General features: G+C 38.5%; 1 protein-coding gene across 18 annotated transcripts in view; it reads left to right on the top strand.

Annotated features, from left to right (window-relative positions):
- Window positions 1-17,250, top strand: part of FREM1 (FRAS1 related extracellular matrix 1) — a 185,816-nt gene that overhangs the window by 120,862 nt on the left and 47,704 nt on the right. For 17 of the 18 annotated variants that reach the window (XM_040481274.1, XM_040481277.1, XM_040481269.1 and 14 more), the window contains 4 exons: window positions 2,724-2,920; window positions 7,192-7,414; window positions 11,658-11,802; window positions 15,882-16,023. In XM_040481274.1, coding sequence (XP_040337208.1) covers window positions 2,724-2,920; window positions 7,192-7,414; window positions 11,658-11,802; window positions 15,882-16,023 — 707 coding nt within the window. The other variant, XM_040481286.1, reaches the window with a different exon arrangement.

Here is a 17,250-nt window from a genome sequence, read left to right as displayed (position 1 = left end):
AAGACATAAGCAAATGGAAAGATATATTCATGGATCAAAAGTGTTAATGTTGTTAAAATGTCGGTACTACCCAAAGCCATCTATAGCTTTGAAGGCAATCACTATCAAAATTTAAATGGCATTTTTCACAGAGACAGAACAAACAATCCTAAAATTTCTATGGGAGCACAAAAGACCTTGAATTCCGAAAGCAATCTTGAGAAAGAATAAAGCTGGATGCATTATGTCCTCTAATTTAAAAGTATATTGCAAAGCTCTAATAATCAAAATGCTATGGTGTTAAAAGAGTATGGCATAAAAATAGGCATATAGATCAGTAGAACAGAATGAAAGAGCTCAGAAGTAAGTCCATGCAGGGGCGCCTGGGTGGCTTAGTTGGTTAGGCATCCAACCTCGGCTCAAGTCATGATCTCATGGTTCGTGGGTTTGAGCCCTGTGTTGGGCTCTGTGCTGACAGTTCAGAGCCTGGAGCCTGCTTTGGATTCTGTGTCTCCCTCTCTCTCTTCCCCTCCCCTGCTTGTGTTCTCTCTCTGTCTTAAAAATGAATAAATATAAAAAAAATTTTTTTAAAGAAGTAAGTCCATGCATATGTGGTCATTTAATTTATGACAAAGGAGCCAAGAATATACACTGAGAAAAGGACAATAAATGGTGTTGGGAAAACTGGACAGCCTCATGCAAAAGAATGAAAATGAACCACTGTCTTATGCCATGCAACAAACAAACAAACAACAACAAAAAACAAAAAACAAAAAACTCAAAATAGATTAAATACTTGGATGTAAAACCTTAAATCATACAGCTCCTAGAAGGAAACATAGGTGGTGAACTCTTGACATTGATCTTGGCAGTGGTTTTTTGGATTTGACACCAAAAGCAAAGGCAACAAATGCAAAAATCAAGAAAGTAAGACTACATCAAACTAAAAAGCTTCTGCAGAAGAAGCAGTCAACAAAATGGAAAGACAACCTGCAGGATGGAAGGAAATATTTATAAACCATATATCTGATAAGGGATCAATATCTAAAATGTGTAAAGGACTCACTGATATAACTCAGCAGCAAAGAAGCCCAAACAATCTGATTTAAAAATGGACAGAAGGCTTGAATAGATAGTTCTCCAAAGAAGACATACAGATGGCCAATAGGTACATGAAAAGTGCTTGACATCACCCATCACTAGGGAAATTCCAGTCTAAACCACAATGAGATATCACTTCCCCCCTGTTAGAATAGCTCTTATCAAAAAGACAAGAGATAACAAATGCTGGTAGGGATGTGGAAAAAAGGTAACCCTTTGGGCATTGTTGGTGGGAATGTAAGTTGGTATAGCTACTGTGGAGATTCTTCACAAAATTAAAAATAGAAGTGTCATATGATCCAGCAATTCTGCTTCTAGGTATATATTCAAATGAATGAAAACAGGATATCAAAGAGATGTCTATATTCTGATGTTCATTGTGCCATTATTGACAATAGCCCAACACATGGTAACAACCTACATGTCTATTGATGGATGAATGGATAAAGCAAATGTGATACAAATACATGATAGAATATTATTCAACCACAACAAGAAGGAAATCCTGCCATTTGCAAAAAAAAAAAAAAATACATACATATATATATATATGTATGGACTTTGGACTTTGAGAGCATTATGTTAAGTGAAATACATTAGAGAAAGACAAATACCATATGATCTCACTTATATGTGGAATCTGAAACAGTTGTACTCATAGAAACAGAGTAGAATAGTGGTTACTAGGGGCTGGAGGGTGGGACAAGTGGAGAGATGTTGGTTGAAGGGTGCAAACTTTCAGTTATAAAATGAATAATTTCCAGGGATCTAAGGTATAGCATGGTGACTCTAGTTAATACTGTATCGTATGCTTGAAAGTTGATTTGAGAGTAAAGCATAATGTTCTCACTGTAACAACAAAATGGTAATCACATGAAGTGAATGATGTGTTAACAAACATTATTGTGGTAACATTTTACAACGTATGTGTGTACCAAATCATCACATGGGAAAACTTAAACTTATGGCGTTGTAGGTCAATTATATCTCAATAAAGCTGGGGGAAAAAGATTTATTGCCCTAAAGGTACGCATTTGGCCTGTGACTTAATGCTCAACATAGAGAGAGAGAGAATCCCACGAGGAACAGCGACAGGAAAGGAGAGAGAATCCTGAAGTGGGGCTTGAGCTCACCCGATGCGGGGCTCAAGTTTACCTGATGCGGGGCTCAAGCTCACCCAAAGCGGGGCTCAAGCTCATGAACCATGAGACTATGACCCAAGCTAAAGTCAGAGGTTAATCAACTGAGCCACCCAGCACCCCGAGATAGTCTTTTTCTTATCCAAGCATAATAAGAACTGTTTATAGGAGCAGTGGTTTTTATCAAGGGAAGGTCTCTCTTAACATTCATTCTAACCATATAAAGAATAGTCATGAAGTCCCTACACACCCTGGTTAGCAGTTATCATCTTTCTGTTCTCCATGCAGATTTTAATCCTTCCTTATGATTTATGGATATCTGTTTTTTGTTGATGGCTGACAGATATTACAGCAGCCCCCGATAGCTGATTCTTGGGTCAACTGCAATGATCTCTTATTTGCTTTTCTTTGAAATAAGCTATTGTGTTAAGGATTAAGGATCAGTAGCTTGGGGAAAAAAAAAAAGTTTTTCTAATTTACCTGCTCCGTGTTGGTATGCTCTAGCTTCGTTCCAGTGGAAAGACATGAAGGCTTTACACATTAACTATGTGCAATCCAGACATCTGAGGATGGAACCGACAGCTGACCAGTTCATGGTGTATGTCACAGATGGGAAGCAACGCTCCTTGGAGATACCGTTTCACGTTATAATCAACCCCACAAATGATGAAGCTCCTGACTTTGTAGTGCAGAATATTACTGTAAGAAAGATACCAGAATTTTCCATTTCTTTTTTTTTTTATCATTTTCTGATTTTATTTTCACCTAGCTCATTTACATTGGTCCAGGTGTCCTTAATACATTAAGTTGACTAGAAATGGGGAGAACACTAACTAGATTATATAATGCAATTACTTGAAAAACATGGGTCTAATAATAATGATGGTGATGATAGTAATAATTGCTAACATACAGAATCACATCAATGCGATTACAGTTGCATATATATATTATATATAATATATATATATATTAGATGGAGTTCTTACTGGGTTGTAGGTACTATTTCAAGTCCTTTACTTGTGTTCATATTGAATACTCACAATAGGCTTTTAGGGTGATGCTATTGTTATTGCTATTGAGTAACTGAAAAAATGAGGCATAAAGAGGTTGGCTTAGTGGCCCAAGATCCCAGGGCTTGGAAATAAGTGGCATAACGAGTGGTACATGGGAAATTTGCACCCAGGCAGTTTGATTTCCATAGCATGTCCTCTTAACTAATACTGTAATGACAAGGACTCTTAATTCACATATATTAAGGCATCTTTTTATATAACTATTTATAAAGGTATATGAAATGAAAAAACTATAATTTGAATCATGCTTTTTATGTAGTTTAAAAAATATTTTTATGTGAAAATGTTTGTTAGTTTTATTTAAAAATTCAGATATATAGTTAAAATGGCCATGATATCACTCCACAGATAACACCTCTTGTCTTTAAAAACATGGTAATAAAAATATATAGTTATACAAGTTAGAATATTGAGAAATATACACAATGAAATATGACAGTCTCTCTCTTCAACAGCCCCTACCCAAAGCCACTCCCCATTGACTGCATTTTTAGTAATCCCCCAAAAATAATTTGTGCACATGCCAGTGATGTGTATGTATGTGTGTATGTATGTATGTATATATATATATATATAATATATGCGCAATTTTTCTATATGTTTTACTTATAAATCAGGGATCGTATTATACCTACAAATCTCTACTTAAAAAAAAACCTACCTATGTATATTGGGAAACTTTTCATATTAGCATATAATCTTTTAAAACAATTCTATTGTTTATATATGATTATTTAATTCAGACATACGTATAGCAAATCTTGATTAAATGGATGAGCACAGGCTTTGAAATAAGACGAACTTGGGTGTTGCTGTTTACTAGTTGTGGGGTTCTGGACAAGTTATTTTTCTTTATGCTTCTCTTTCCTTATCTGCAAAATGTGCATCAAATCCTTAAGGGGTAGCCATGATGATCAAGGTGGCCAGGCACATACTAGACCCTTAGTAAACAGGTGCCATTTGTATTATTGTTATTATGTTTGTCATCTTTTTTTCAGACATTTCCCAAAGCAAATATGATCTATTTTGAAACCATTATCTAGCCTTATTTGTCATTAAAAATTATCAAATTCTGAATGCAAAAGTCTTTATTTATATGCATTTTCTTTTTTTTTTTACATTTATTTATTTTTGAGAGAGAGAGACAGAGCACAAGTTGGGGAGGGGCAGAGAGAGAGGGAGACACAGAATCCGTAGCAGACTCCAGTCTCTGAGCTGTAAGCACAGAGCCCGACGCGGGGCTCGAAATCACAAACCATGAGATCGTGACCTGAACCAAAGTTGGATGCTTAACCAGTGGAGCCACCCAGGTGCCCCATGGATATGAATTTTCTACTGATTGTTCACAGTATATGAGAGTCACCTCACAATGAGATTTGAGAGCCAGCTCCTGCCCTTCCTCTTCTATTGGCACATGGGTTTCTCTGGAGAGTACTTTGGTAATTATGAGAGAGAGGAAAAACTGTATAAATGATTCCTTCTGTACTTAACTCTATTGTTTTGTATCTATCTAGGGCTGGAGTTTCTGAAATAATTAAGCCATTGGGAAATTGTCCCTTGCTCTTCTCCAAAGTAATCATGCTTCTTACCTGTGCACTCCTTAGAGAAGCTGTTGAAGAGTAACAAATACAGACCTCCATTGTTATTGGCAAAGCTGGCTTTAAGCTTCAAGTGATTTTTTTTTAATTTTTTTTAATGTTTATTTATTTTTGAGAGAGAGACAGAGAGAGACAGAGCGTGAGAGGCAGAGGGGCAGAAAGAGAGGGAGTCACAGAATCCGAAGCAGGCTTCAGGCTCTGAGCTGTCAGCACAGAGCCCGACACAGGGCTCGAACTCACGGGCTGCGAGATCATGACCGGAGCTGAAGTTAGACGCTTAACCGACTGAGCCACCCAGGCACCCCCAAGTGATTTTTTAAAATAGTCATATTTATTTTGCTTTCTTGTGGAAAAGTATTTCTCTTGTAGACAGTCAAGCTTGATCAAGTCAGGATGCAACTTGCAAAAAAAAAAAAAAATGAGGTTTTAGTTTAAGATATTATAATCCATTTCAAACTGCTCTGCAAGTAAGCTTCTGCATTTTGTGTTGTATTGATCTAAACCTTTTATTTACAATCTCAGTCAATGAAGTGTACAAAAAAGAATCCCAAATGTTTTCAATGGAATTTTTCAGTCATGTTGTAAAGTAATTTATCATTTTATAAATGAGAAAGGTTGCCATACAGTGAGTCCAAGAGTCTTAAGCCTTATGAAGAAGGGTAATTAGAACATATTTTAGGTTGCTTTATTAAAATTCTTGGAGAAAAACACAACTTATCATCAAAGATAATTTCATAATTATATCATTGCACATTAAATTAGGATGCCATCTTAGTCCTTAATAAGTAAGACCAGGGGTGCCTGGGTGGCTCAGTCAGTTGAGTGTCCAACTCTTGATTTGGGCTCATGGCATAATCCCAGGGTCGTGGGATCGAGCCCCACATTGGGCTCCACACTGAGCATGGAGCCTGCTTTAGATTCTGTCTCTTTCTCTCTCCCTCTCTCTCTCTAAAATAATCAAATCAAATCAAATCAAAAATAAAATAAAATAATGTAAGGCCAGATACAAGAAAATCAGCATCATTTTAGCCCAAGTATCAGAATGGCAAGTGATTCTCCTTCATCCAAGTGCCGTGGAGACTTGTGGCAGGAAGGCTCTTTCAGTAAGAGAGGCTGAAGAGAAAGGACATTTTCACAAATCTAAACCATATGTATCCTTCATGGCTAACATGCCCACCCAGCCATGAAGACATTCCTGGTCTCCTCCACCCTTTTACACTTCTTGTTTAACCATATTTAGTAGCACTAGATATTTTCTTCCTTGCAGTATAATTATGGATGGAGCAGCCTTCGCAGTCTCATCTACCTTTAATTTTTTAGCATATTCATATCCTCACAGCATGAAGCACAGTGCATCGCAGATTCCCGATAGACTTCTGTTAAATGTATACATTCTTCTTATTTATATCTTGCTTTATTTCAAAATAGGAAACAAATATTTCTTTTTTCTCTTTATTCTCACTATGGGAAAAAGATCAAGACAGCTAAGTACCATGTCAAGTTCTAAATGGCTGGATCCCACCTGAAATGAAAAACATTCAGTTCTCTTTGTCCTTAAAGAATTATTAAACCTGAAGTGGGAGGTGGGTGTGGGGGAGGGAGTTCAGGAAAATTAGAGGCATGAGGATTGGGGAGAGATGAGGGACCCAGAATTAAAATAAACACCATTATGCTTCCAGAAGCATCCTTCTCAATTGTTGTTGATTGCAATTGAAATACAGAAGGTCTTCCCACAATGACCAAAATTAGAAACCTAGCCCCCCACCTCCCGTGTGAATAGCTGATACTTGTACTGTTTCTAAAGCGGAAACTTAAGAAATATGAAAGCAACGAGGTCCAGGAGGTTAAAATAACAGATTGGGTTCTGAAGGTGAAGGGTCTACAGTTACTTTTACAACTGAACTCTGTAAATTCCAGAAAGCAAACATTCCTTTGATTGCTTTTTCCCTGACCTTTGAATTATGCGGGGGAAAAATTGTGTGTGTGTGTGTGTGTGTGTGTGTGTGTGTGTGTGTGTGTGTGTATGTGTGTGCGTGTGTGTGTATCCTCTGTCCTTTATGGAAATGAATAAAATGCTTTGAAGTAAGTCTTCAGAGAAAACCAGAGAGGGATTAATAAATGTATTCTTTTCTTCCAAAGTCATGTTAAACAAGCCATTTCTTTTTAGGACTCATTACACACAAATTTCGTAGAAATTTTTCAATAGAGTATCTTAAAATTAGTTCTTTGGGGCAATTTCCTAGCAGAAAGACAAATTTTATTTCTACACACCTGAGCTTTTGACTTGTTTTTGTTCAGGTGTGTGAGGGTCAGAGGAAAGAGTTGGATACCTCCATCATCAATGCTGCTGATCTAGACGTTCCCAAAGACTCCTTGCTGTTCAGCATCACTCATAAACCACGCCATGGCTTCCTCACCAACGGGATGCTTAGCAAAGAGTTTCCTCCAAATAAGCAGCCTGCCAACCCCAGCCAGAGGCATGAACTTATTCACAGCTTTTCCTTGGAACTTCTCAAGAATGGTATATCACGTTCCACTTCGTTTCATTTGTTCTTGTTGATTTCCTAATTTAGCCCAGAAAAGATAATAATAACTCACAGGAATAAGAAGTGAAGAAATGGCCTTCAACTACTGTATTCATTTATCTCTCAAGGGTTTTCTCTGGGCTCTGGATTAATGTAGGGCATGAAGCCTCGGCTAGAGAGAATGGGTAGTTGAAAAGGAAATAAAATGTCTTCTTTCACTTTGGGAGCATCAATAAAAATGATACTTGTGATTTGGGGTATTTTAGCTCCAACTTTTTCATGTCATAATGAAAAATTCCTTTTTAAAACTACTGAGATCATGGACCTAAATTTGAAGAGATTTGTCTGCCAAAATTTCTATGTTTGAAACGAATATAGAACCACATATAATAACTCATTATTCTCCGTGGAGATAATTTGTTCTTTAAGGAAATGACACGTTGGAATAGCAGCCTGAATTATTTTTTAATTGCTCTTTCTAAAAAATCAATTTTATCCCATTTTCCGAATATAAACACACTTTTGAATATTGGAGAAAAGGATGGTTCTAGAATCACTGCCTATTCTCACTCTCCTTCCTGCCTTCACATATTGTTTCCCCAACCTGAACCCCCTTTGCTGGGCTAGCCAACACTGTGCCTTCAGAACCAGGTTACCTCTGACCTCCCCGTGGAGCACCCCCTCCAGGACTCCAAACTCTTCCCTTCCTGTGCTGGTTTCATCTCTGGGCCGGTTCAACAGTTATTCTGTCTGAATTTTTCCCTTCCCCAACCAGGATAAGTGCTCTGCCTCCAAGTTTATTATGCAATAGTTGTTCAATGTCACATTTGAACTTGAAAAGCTAATTCATATATTTCTTAGTTTCTATCAATTGCAAAGAATGAACTCCCGGCACTTAAGTTGATGATATGACCGAGTTAATAACCATGTGTATCAAATAATACAGTATGTTGTGACAATAGTTTTTTTCAAATTTAAGACAAAGGAAAAGAAGTAATTATTCAAATTTTGCTCTCAAGAAAGTCTGTTTTCTAATTAGGTTAAATATTATTATTTATTATATTCTTAGGTTAAATAAGTAGGCATATTGTGTAAGTTTGCACTTATGCAATGATTTTGAAGAAAAAATAAAAACAGTTTACATGAATTAATCCTTGGGTTAAAAGCTTGGTGGCCTTCTCAGAGACTGGATTTTCATCTTTGTTCTTGATTCAGCTAGGGCTACATTTGGTTTAAACTTTAGTATATTCTCACACACATCCCCCACCCCAAACATACAGAACTTATAAGACTGCTACCGCCTTATGTAATCTGAGGGTTTTTCTTATCAATTATGAGAAACTTCTTAGTTTTTATTTATTTATTTTTTAAAAGCCCTTGACTTTTTATTTTCTTTAATTAAAATTTTAAAAAAATTTTAATGTTTATTTTGAGAGAGAGAGAGAGAGGGAGGGAGAGAGGAGGAGGGAGGGACAGTACGAGCAGTGGAGAGGGAGAAAGAAAGAGAGGGAGCGAGAGAATCCCAAGCAGGCTCTGTGCTTTGAGCGCAGAGCCCCATGTGAGGCGCTATCTCATCAACCGTAACATCATCACCTGAGTGGAAATCAAGAGTTGGACGCTTAACTGACTGAGCCGCCCAGGTGCCCCTAAATTTCTTATTTTTCAAATGTTAATTGAAAAACATGGTTTGTGATAACTCCAGCTTTTCATTGTATGGATTTACTGTCCTCTCCTTTCGTACAGCTATCTTCCATTTTTAAATATGCAGATAGCCTTTCATTTCTTGAATTTGCAAACTACACCTAAACATGTCTGATGTCTATTTTTGTAACATAAATCTCAGTCCACATCTCATAGAATTTTTTTGCATAAAATTTTATGGTGAGATTATTTGGTAAAAAGAGGTGAGCATTTATAATACTTTGAGGGAAAAAATTGCCGTTGCATGATACGCACGAACATGCCTATTTTCCTAATCAAGAATGAATAGTTTTAATAACTTGTGCAAATGTGGTAGTTGATAACAGTCTCTTATCGTGATCTTATTTTGAAATTCTCAGATTATGAGTAATTTACCATAGTTTCATGTCCATTAACCATATACGTTTCACCTTTTGGAAACTGCTTGATAGTGTCCTTTGCCCATTTTTCCATTGATTTATATTAACTTATAAGAGATCATTAAATATTTGATATGTCACATTTTTGTCACACGTTACAGACAAGTTTTTCTAGATTTTATTTGCCTTTTAATTCATGTTTTTAAGTACAGAAATCACAAACCGTAAGTAGTGAAATTTATCATTATTTTCCTTTACATTTTCTTTCTTTTGTTTTTATAATAGGAAGACATTCGGCATTCAGAAATAAGATCTAATTCACATGCCATAATATCTATCCATTTAATTAAGCTTAGAATTCAGAGGTCCTTAGTATATTCATCATCATGATCAATTTTAGAACACTTTATCATCTCCTAAAAGAAATACCATACTCACTAGCAGTCATTCTCACTCCTTTCTTCCTCAGCCCTTGGCAACCAGTAACCTATTTTTTGTCTCTATAGCTTTGTCTATTCTGACATGTCGGAACCATATAAATGGAATGTATGATCTTTTGTAACTGGTTTCTTTTATCTAACATAATGTTTTCAAGATTCATCCATATTGTAGCACAAGTCAGAACAACTCCATTCCTTTTCATTGTCAAATAATATTCCATTGTATAGACATGCCACATTTACTTGATCCATTCATCAGTTGATGGGTATTTGGGTCACTTTCACTTTTGACTGTGAACATTCATGTATGTATAAGTTTTTGTATGGATAGATACTACCATTTCCCTTGGGTTTGAATCTGGAGTGGAATTGCTGCGTCATGTGATAACTGTGTTTAATATGCTGAGGAACTGCCAAACTGTTTTCCAAAGTAGCTGCATCATTTTATATTCCTACCAGTAATGTTAGAGTTCCGATTTCTCTGCATCCTCACCAACGTTTGTTATTGTCTATCTTTTTATCATAGCCATCCTGGTGGGTGTGAAATAGTACATCATTGTGATTTTTATTTCATTGCCCTAATTGTTGATAGCGTTGAACGTCTTTTCGTGAGTTTGTTGGCTATTTGTGTATACTCTTACATCTTCTTCGGAAAAATGTCTACTCAAATCCTTTGCCAATTTTGTAATTGGGTTGTCTTTTATTATTGAGTTGTAAAAGTTCTTATTATATTTGGAATACTAGACCCTCCCTTATCAGATATATGATTTGTAAATATTTTCTCCGGTTCTGTGGGCTGTTTTGTGCTTCCTTGATAGTATCATTTTTAGCCTCAAATTTTTAGTTTTGTTAAGATCTAAATTATCCACTGTTTTTGTTTTGTTTTGTTTTGGTCACTTGTGCTTTTGGTATCTTATCTAAGAAACCATTACCTAACTCAAAGTCACAAAGATTCATTGTTATATTTTCTTCTAACAGTTTTTCTAGTTTAGCCCTTACATTTAGGTCTATTATCTATTTTGAGCTAATTTTTGTATGTAGTGTGAGGTAGGGATCCAACTTCATTCTATTGCCTGTGGCTGTTCAGTTGTCCCAGTAACATTTATTGAAAAGACTATTCTTTCCCCATTGAATAGGTTTTGTTCCCCTGCTGGGATTCAGTTGATTGTAAATGCATGAGCTCATTTCTGGACTCTCCTCTATTAGATTAATCTATACGTCTGTTCTATAACAGTTCCACATTGTCTTGATTACTGTAGTTTTGTAGTAAGTTTTGAAAATGGGAAATGTGAGTCTCCAACTTTGTCCTTTTTTAAGATTGTTTTGGCTGTTCTGGTCTCTTGCATTTTCATATAAATTCTATGTAGGTTTTAAAAAAATAGTTTTATATTTAAGTTTTGATTCATCTAGAATTTATTTTGGTTATTGGCTTGAGGTAGGTATCTAACTAAAATTTCCTCCAAGTAATAAACCATTGTTTTCATACAGTTTATTAAATAATATATCCTTTCCTCACTGATTTCTAAATAAGAGCCTTATCAAATGCTCAAGTATTTAAATACAATTTTTTTAATGAACTAAGAGGGCAATCTTACTTTATAAAGCAGTTTAATTTCACCCTGTGTAGTGATTAATGAACTCTTGCTGATACCAATACCTTGGAAATTAAAAGAGATTTTGTGTGTTTCAGAATGGCTTAATCATAAGATTTACTTTCTCTCTTGTTCCCCTTCTTCCAGGAATGAAGTTGATGTATGTGCACGATGACTCAGAGAGCCTTGCTGATGACTTTACAATCCAGTTGTCAGATGGGAAACATAAGATATTAAAAACGATTTCAGTAGAAATCACCCCAGTTAATGATGAGAAACCAATGCTGAGCAAGTAAGCTACCTGAAGAATCCTTTTCAGATGCTCTAGAAAATTCTGAAGTCTGGAAGATTAGGTGCAAATGTAATGTGTGTCTTCCAGACAGAAATGAGTCTTTGACAACTCCTGTCTTTCACAACTTGTCCCAACTACTCAGACACCTAGAACCATGAGTGCAAATGTTAGTTAATACAACATCTCCCTAACAATTCTTAGGTACACCCTTTAATTATTTGATTTCCATCTAAAAGTTCTACTTAGTTGTAAATAACTAAGAATGACTGAACCTACAATATGGAATGAACGGTGTACCAAGTATTTGAACACATGTATATATACATGCACCTGCATGCGCACACACATACCAAAGTGCAATAGATGTGTAGATTTAACTAGAATGTGGTCATATTAACTGCAGACATGCCTCCCTGTGAAATTGACCAAGCTTTTACCTAAGAGTGGCTGAGGGAAATATATACATGCCATTTCTAGCATCATCTTGGTATTTCAGTATCCACCAGTCCCCTGTGTTCCATATGGATCAACTCTCCCCTGCTACCTGATATCAAAATGATCACTTAAATGATCATTTAAAAATTCTGCGCTGATATTAATTGCAGACTGTCTCAGTATCTCCCTCTGCAGTTGATCAGTTTGAAACTAGGGTACAGAGGCTTCATCAATTATATTTCTATAGTTCTGGTCATTTCTCTTATTACCAGCACTGTACAAGGGTAAAACTTTAGAAGGCTCAACTTTCTCTAAGGCTGGATGCAGAGAAGTGTCTGCTTCTGGGGACCTCTTTGACCACTTCACCCCAGTATTCAACGGTGCAGCAGTGAGAGGCATTGTGTAGACAGTCCTAGCTTTTCGCAGGAAGTGAATAACTTCCTAAAAATGTGTAAACCCCCAAAGTCTCCTCCACTTTGCAGAAATGAGGACCTCAAACAAGTCCCTTCTCTAGCCTGCCATTCCTTCATGGGCCATCAGTAAGGTCCTTGAAAATCATTTTGGGAAAAACTGATGATAGTTTTTTGGAGGGTTGCATCTCGGACGTGAGTTTAACTAAAAGTATTCAGAAGAAATTTTCGTTTTCTATTATATAGGTGGAATGTTGGACTGGCATGACCTTGATTTATAAAAGTGAAAATATGAAGGGTATTGCAGTAATATGAATCCTCTGTCTGATGACCTCACTGCATCTGAGAGGAAGAAAGAGAGATTAAAAACTAGTGTTTATTAAGTGCTTACCATGTGACAGACACTGTACTGGATCCTTTTACAGAATGTATTTCCTTAAATCCTCGCCAGAATTATGGGAAGTAGGTATCATAATCCTTACTAAGAAAACTGAGACCAGAGTAGTAAGATACAGGACACTCACTCACCTCTGTCTGACTTACTATTTCCTGCTATGTTCTTGCCGATAAACTGCCTGGGATAGTTCATCTACAGAATTGCCAAATCTCCTTCAACTCTCTTCCCAGTCCCTTCTTTTTCTTTCTTTTCTTTTTTCCTTTTCTCCTGCGGAGCGGTAGTTATATTCCCCCTTCTTTCCCTTCCTTGTGTATCCTTGGGTGGATCACCTTTTGCCTCCTCCCAGAATGTGCTCCGGTATTTTTTTCCCTCACGTCGTTAGTCTCTCCCTTTCCGTTCCTTCTGCTAACAAGGACGGGATGTAGTTAGTGGTTAAGAGAGCAGATTCTGCAGCCAGACTGCCTTGGTTCAGCCACTGACCAGTTGTGTGGCCTCCAACTTGTCACTTAACCTCTCCCGGCCTCTTTGTCAGCCTCTTTGTAAGTGGGAGTAATAACAGCATCCTTTCCACAGGGTTGTAGCAAGGCTTAAGTGAATTAAAAGACGCAAAGGCGCTTGAAAGACTGGCCAGTACCTAGTGAATGCTCCTGAGTGTTAATTATTACCATTATTGCAAGCAGGTATTCTCATCCTAAAAAACTAAAACTGCGAAGATGACCCAGTTCCTCATTTATTTCAGTGCCAAACTATTTGGAGGATTCGGTTTGTGCTTGCTTCGGCCATTTCTGCCCAACCTCCCCCACTTTATTAAAGCTGCTCCCTTAAAAGTTACCCTGGGCTTTCCCAACGAAACGAATGGCTCGTCTTACCTTGCTGGACCTCGTTAGAGCGTTTGGCACCATTTCTTTGGTAATTCCTTTTAGATGCTGTGGTAGATACTTTTGGTTCCTCTGGGTCATGCTCTCTTGGCCCCCCGGCCCCTCCCCCCACTCTGATTATAGTCGCTCTTGTGGCAGAATGTACCACACACACTGTCGGGGCTGCTTTACAAGTGCCCTCAGTGTGTCACCTCACTTGCTGTGTCGCACAGGGATTCTCCGAAGCAGCACTGGCTCATTCCGCCCATGTCCAGACACCGCTGAAAGCGCTCTGATGGTAGCTCGTAACGTGGGGGAGCTAGTGGATGAAATAAATGTCCCACACTTCCATCCTTCAGCAGTACAATTTGAAGCATATTCTACATGATTCTTCAAAGGACCCTCAGGAGCACTGAGCCCCATTGCTGGAAAAACAGTTTTTGTTGCCTTTCCCTCCTGCCCTGTCTCACTCCTTGCTTCCTGGGATCACTTCCCAAATAAATTACCTGCACTGCAGTCCTTGTCCCACACTCCCTTTCAGTTTAACTCAGACTATGACATAATTTCTTCTCCTTTGGCCCCTCTGGCATTTAATTCTGACTCTTTCTTCCTGCCAAACTCCTTACCTTCTTCATCACATTGGCTTCCTTCCTGCATTGATTAATCTGTTTCTGTCAATGGCACCACTAATCTCCATAAGCAACCAATCAACTGATTCGTGAGGCTTCTAGGAGTAATGGGATTAATATTCTCTAGGAAAGAGGTGAGTAAAAAATCCCTTGCTACTGCCAGGGAAGATGTCAGTCCTGGAGAGGGTAAGAAAGGCACCAAGTAAGAGTGGTTAGAAGTGAGGTGTCTGGGCTCTGGCTTCTCAGCAGGGACGCAGAAGGCGGTTGGAATGCCGGCTGGTCCTTTATCTGCATCCCAAGGAAACGTCCGTTTTTTATTGGAAACCAATCTGTCAAGTTGGACAGAGTTTGGCCAAAAGCTAGAAACACAGGTGGAAAGAAATCCCTTCCTCACTTTGGTGAGACTAGGGCAAATGGCTATGTCGGCCATGGAAGGAATAGCACCAGAGAGGACCTGAGAACCACAGTAGAAGCATTTATGGTGGACACAGCAGCTACCTTCTCTTCAGGACACCACGGGCTAACCTGGCCGCTGGAGCACTTGGAAACGATCAGTCGCTGTGAAGAGAAAGCTAGCTACTCAGAACGTCACGTCACCAGGGGATGGGGGAGTGATGTCCAGGGCCGTGGATGGCCCAAGTGTCCCCCAACTCCTACTGGTATTTCATAGAGGGTACCAGAACACCCGTGGATAAGCCATTTAATCTCTTAAAAAAATTTTTTTTTCAACGTTTATTTATTTTTGGGACAGAGAGAGACAGAGCATGAACGGGGGAGGGGCAGAAAGAGAGGGAGACACAGAATCGGAAACAGGCTCCAGGCTCCGAGCCATCAGCCCAGAGCCCGACGCGGGGCTCGAACTCACGGACCGCGAGATCGTGACCTGGCTGAAGTCGGACGCTTAACCGACTGCGCCACCCAGGCGCCCCAAGCCATTTAATCTCTTTGCGTAAGTTTCTGTTGGTGAAATTAGAATGACAATACCTTGGCTACTTAGGTCCTGAAGCTGCTGTGGTAGCAGATGAAATATTGGAAACCAACCCACTTTATAAGAGAAATTACAACATAAAGTTGTGAAGTTCAATGCAGGTTAACCGTTAGAAGGATTTAATTACCTCATGCCATCTTCCTCGTTGCCGACTGATTGTCTTTTTAGGACGTTCAAGTGTAAAGGGAATTGAGAGCCCGTTTCACAAGTCCGACTCATCGCTGGATGAGTCCACATACGTGGGATGTGGAACATCATCCCCCAATTGTTGAAGATTGGGAACCGTAATAGTCCTTCTGAATGACCCCTGTGAAAGCAATGCCTTCTATTTTCCTGTCGACCTTGACATCTTCCTTTTTACAGGAAGGCTGAACTTACAGTGAAAATGGGTGAAGCTCGAATTGTTTCTAGTGCCATTCTTTCGGCCATAGATGAAGACTCACCCAGGGAGAAGATTTACTACTTATTTGAAAGGCTTCCCCAAAATGGGCAACTTCAACTTAAGGTTAGTGGCCTTTTTACTTTTGTTTTTCAAAACTAATGTGGCAGGTATAAATTTTCTTAATACACAGATTTCTGTAACTGAATTTATTCTCTCACAGCCATCTTTTGCCCAGAGGTAGAGAATTTAATTTTCTTGGTTTGGGGTGAGCTCACACTCTACTCAGTTTTCTTTACTCAACTAAGGGTACATTCAACCAGTAATAAGCTTCTTTATTGTTCCCTGTCCCCTGGGATTGTACCTAAATTTTGGGAGAGGGGGTTACTGGGGTAAATCAAATTGTCTAACTTCTGGTGAGAGCCAGGCATCCTTTGAGATATCTTAATTCCCACCACATTAAAAACGTTTTTAATAGACTACTCTGAAGAGCAGTTGTTGTGGATATTTACAATCTGATTCTAAAGTTCATATGGAGAGGCAAAATACCCAAAATAGTGAGCAAAAAGGAGTCACAATTAAAGTAATCACATTCCCTGACTTCAAGACTTATGATAAAGCTGCATTAATTCAGTTAGTGTGGGTTTGGTGAAAGAACAGACAAACAGATCAGTGGAACCGAATAGAGAGTCCAGAAGTAGACCCTCCCAAAAATACAGTCAGCGGATCTTTGGCAAAGGAGCAGAGGCAAGAGAGTAGAGAAAAGATACTCTTTTAACAAATGGCGCTGCTCCCCAGTCTGACTCAGACTGTGTGCATGACAACCACGGAGTAGCCCGACACAAATTATGGATCAGTCACTTGAAAAGGTCACTTGAGTAATCCGTCAAAATGTTTATTTGAATGATGGATTAAATCCAGCAACAATAACCACCAACCATCCCCAATGTGATTATTTGACTGAGTGCTTAACTTATAATAGTCCTAGAAGAGCAGCGAGGATTCATTCTTCGTGGGACAGCTTGATTGTCTTAGATTGTAGGCACCATAGAGAATCAGAATGAAGAGCAATCGCTGATTCACATTGAGGTACAGCTGTGTCCTTATTTCATTTCAAAGAGTAATGAAGCAGAAATGCAGTGAGAGCTCACACATTTGGGTAGTATGGGAACTGAAGTGTTTTGGGTGTGTGAAAATCCAGATGGGTCCAGGTTCCCAGTACGGCACCATGGAGTCTCCCAGCTCCCTTGGGGTGTTCCAAGTCTCTCTAAGACCCGGGACCAGGACTCTAGGATTCCTGGACTTTCTCAAGGGTTCTTCTATTCTGGTTGACTTTCCTTAGTTGGCCCCACC

The sequence above is a fragment of the Herpailurus yagouaroundi genome, unplaced genomic scaffold (genome assembly GCF_014898765.1).
Source record: "Herpailurus yagouaroundi ecotype Mexico unplaced genomic scaffold, PumYag 160, whole genome shotgun sequence".
Lineage (NCBI taxonomy): Eukaryota > Metazoa > Chordata > Mammalia > Carnivora > Felidae > Herpailurus > Herpailurus yagouaroundi.
The sequence above is the reverse complement of the archived record's forward strand: the minus strand, read 5'-3'. Positions and strand labels throughout refer to the sequence as shown.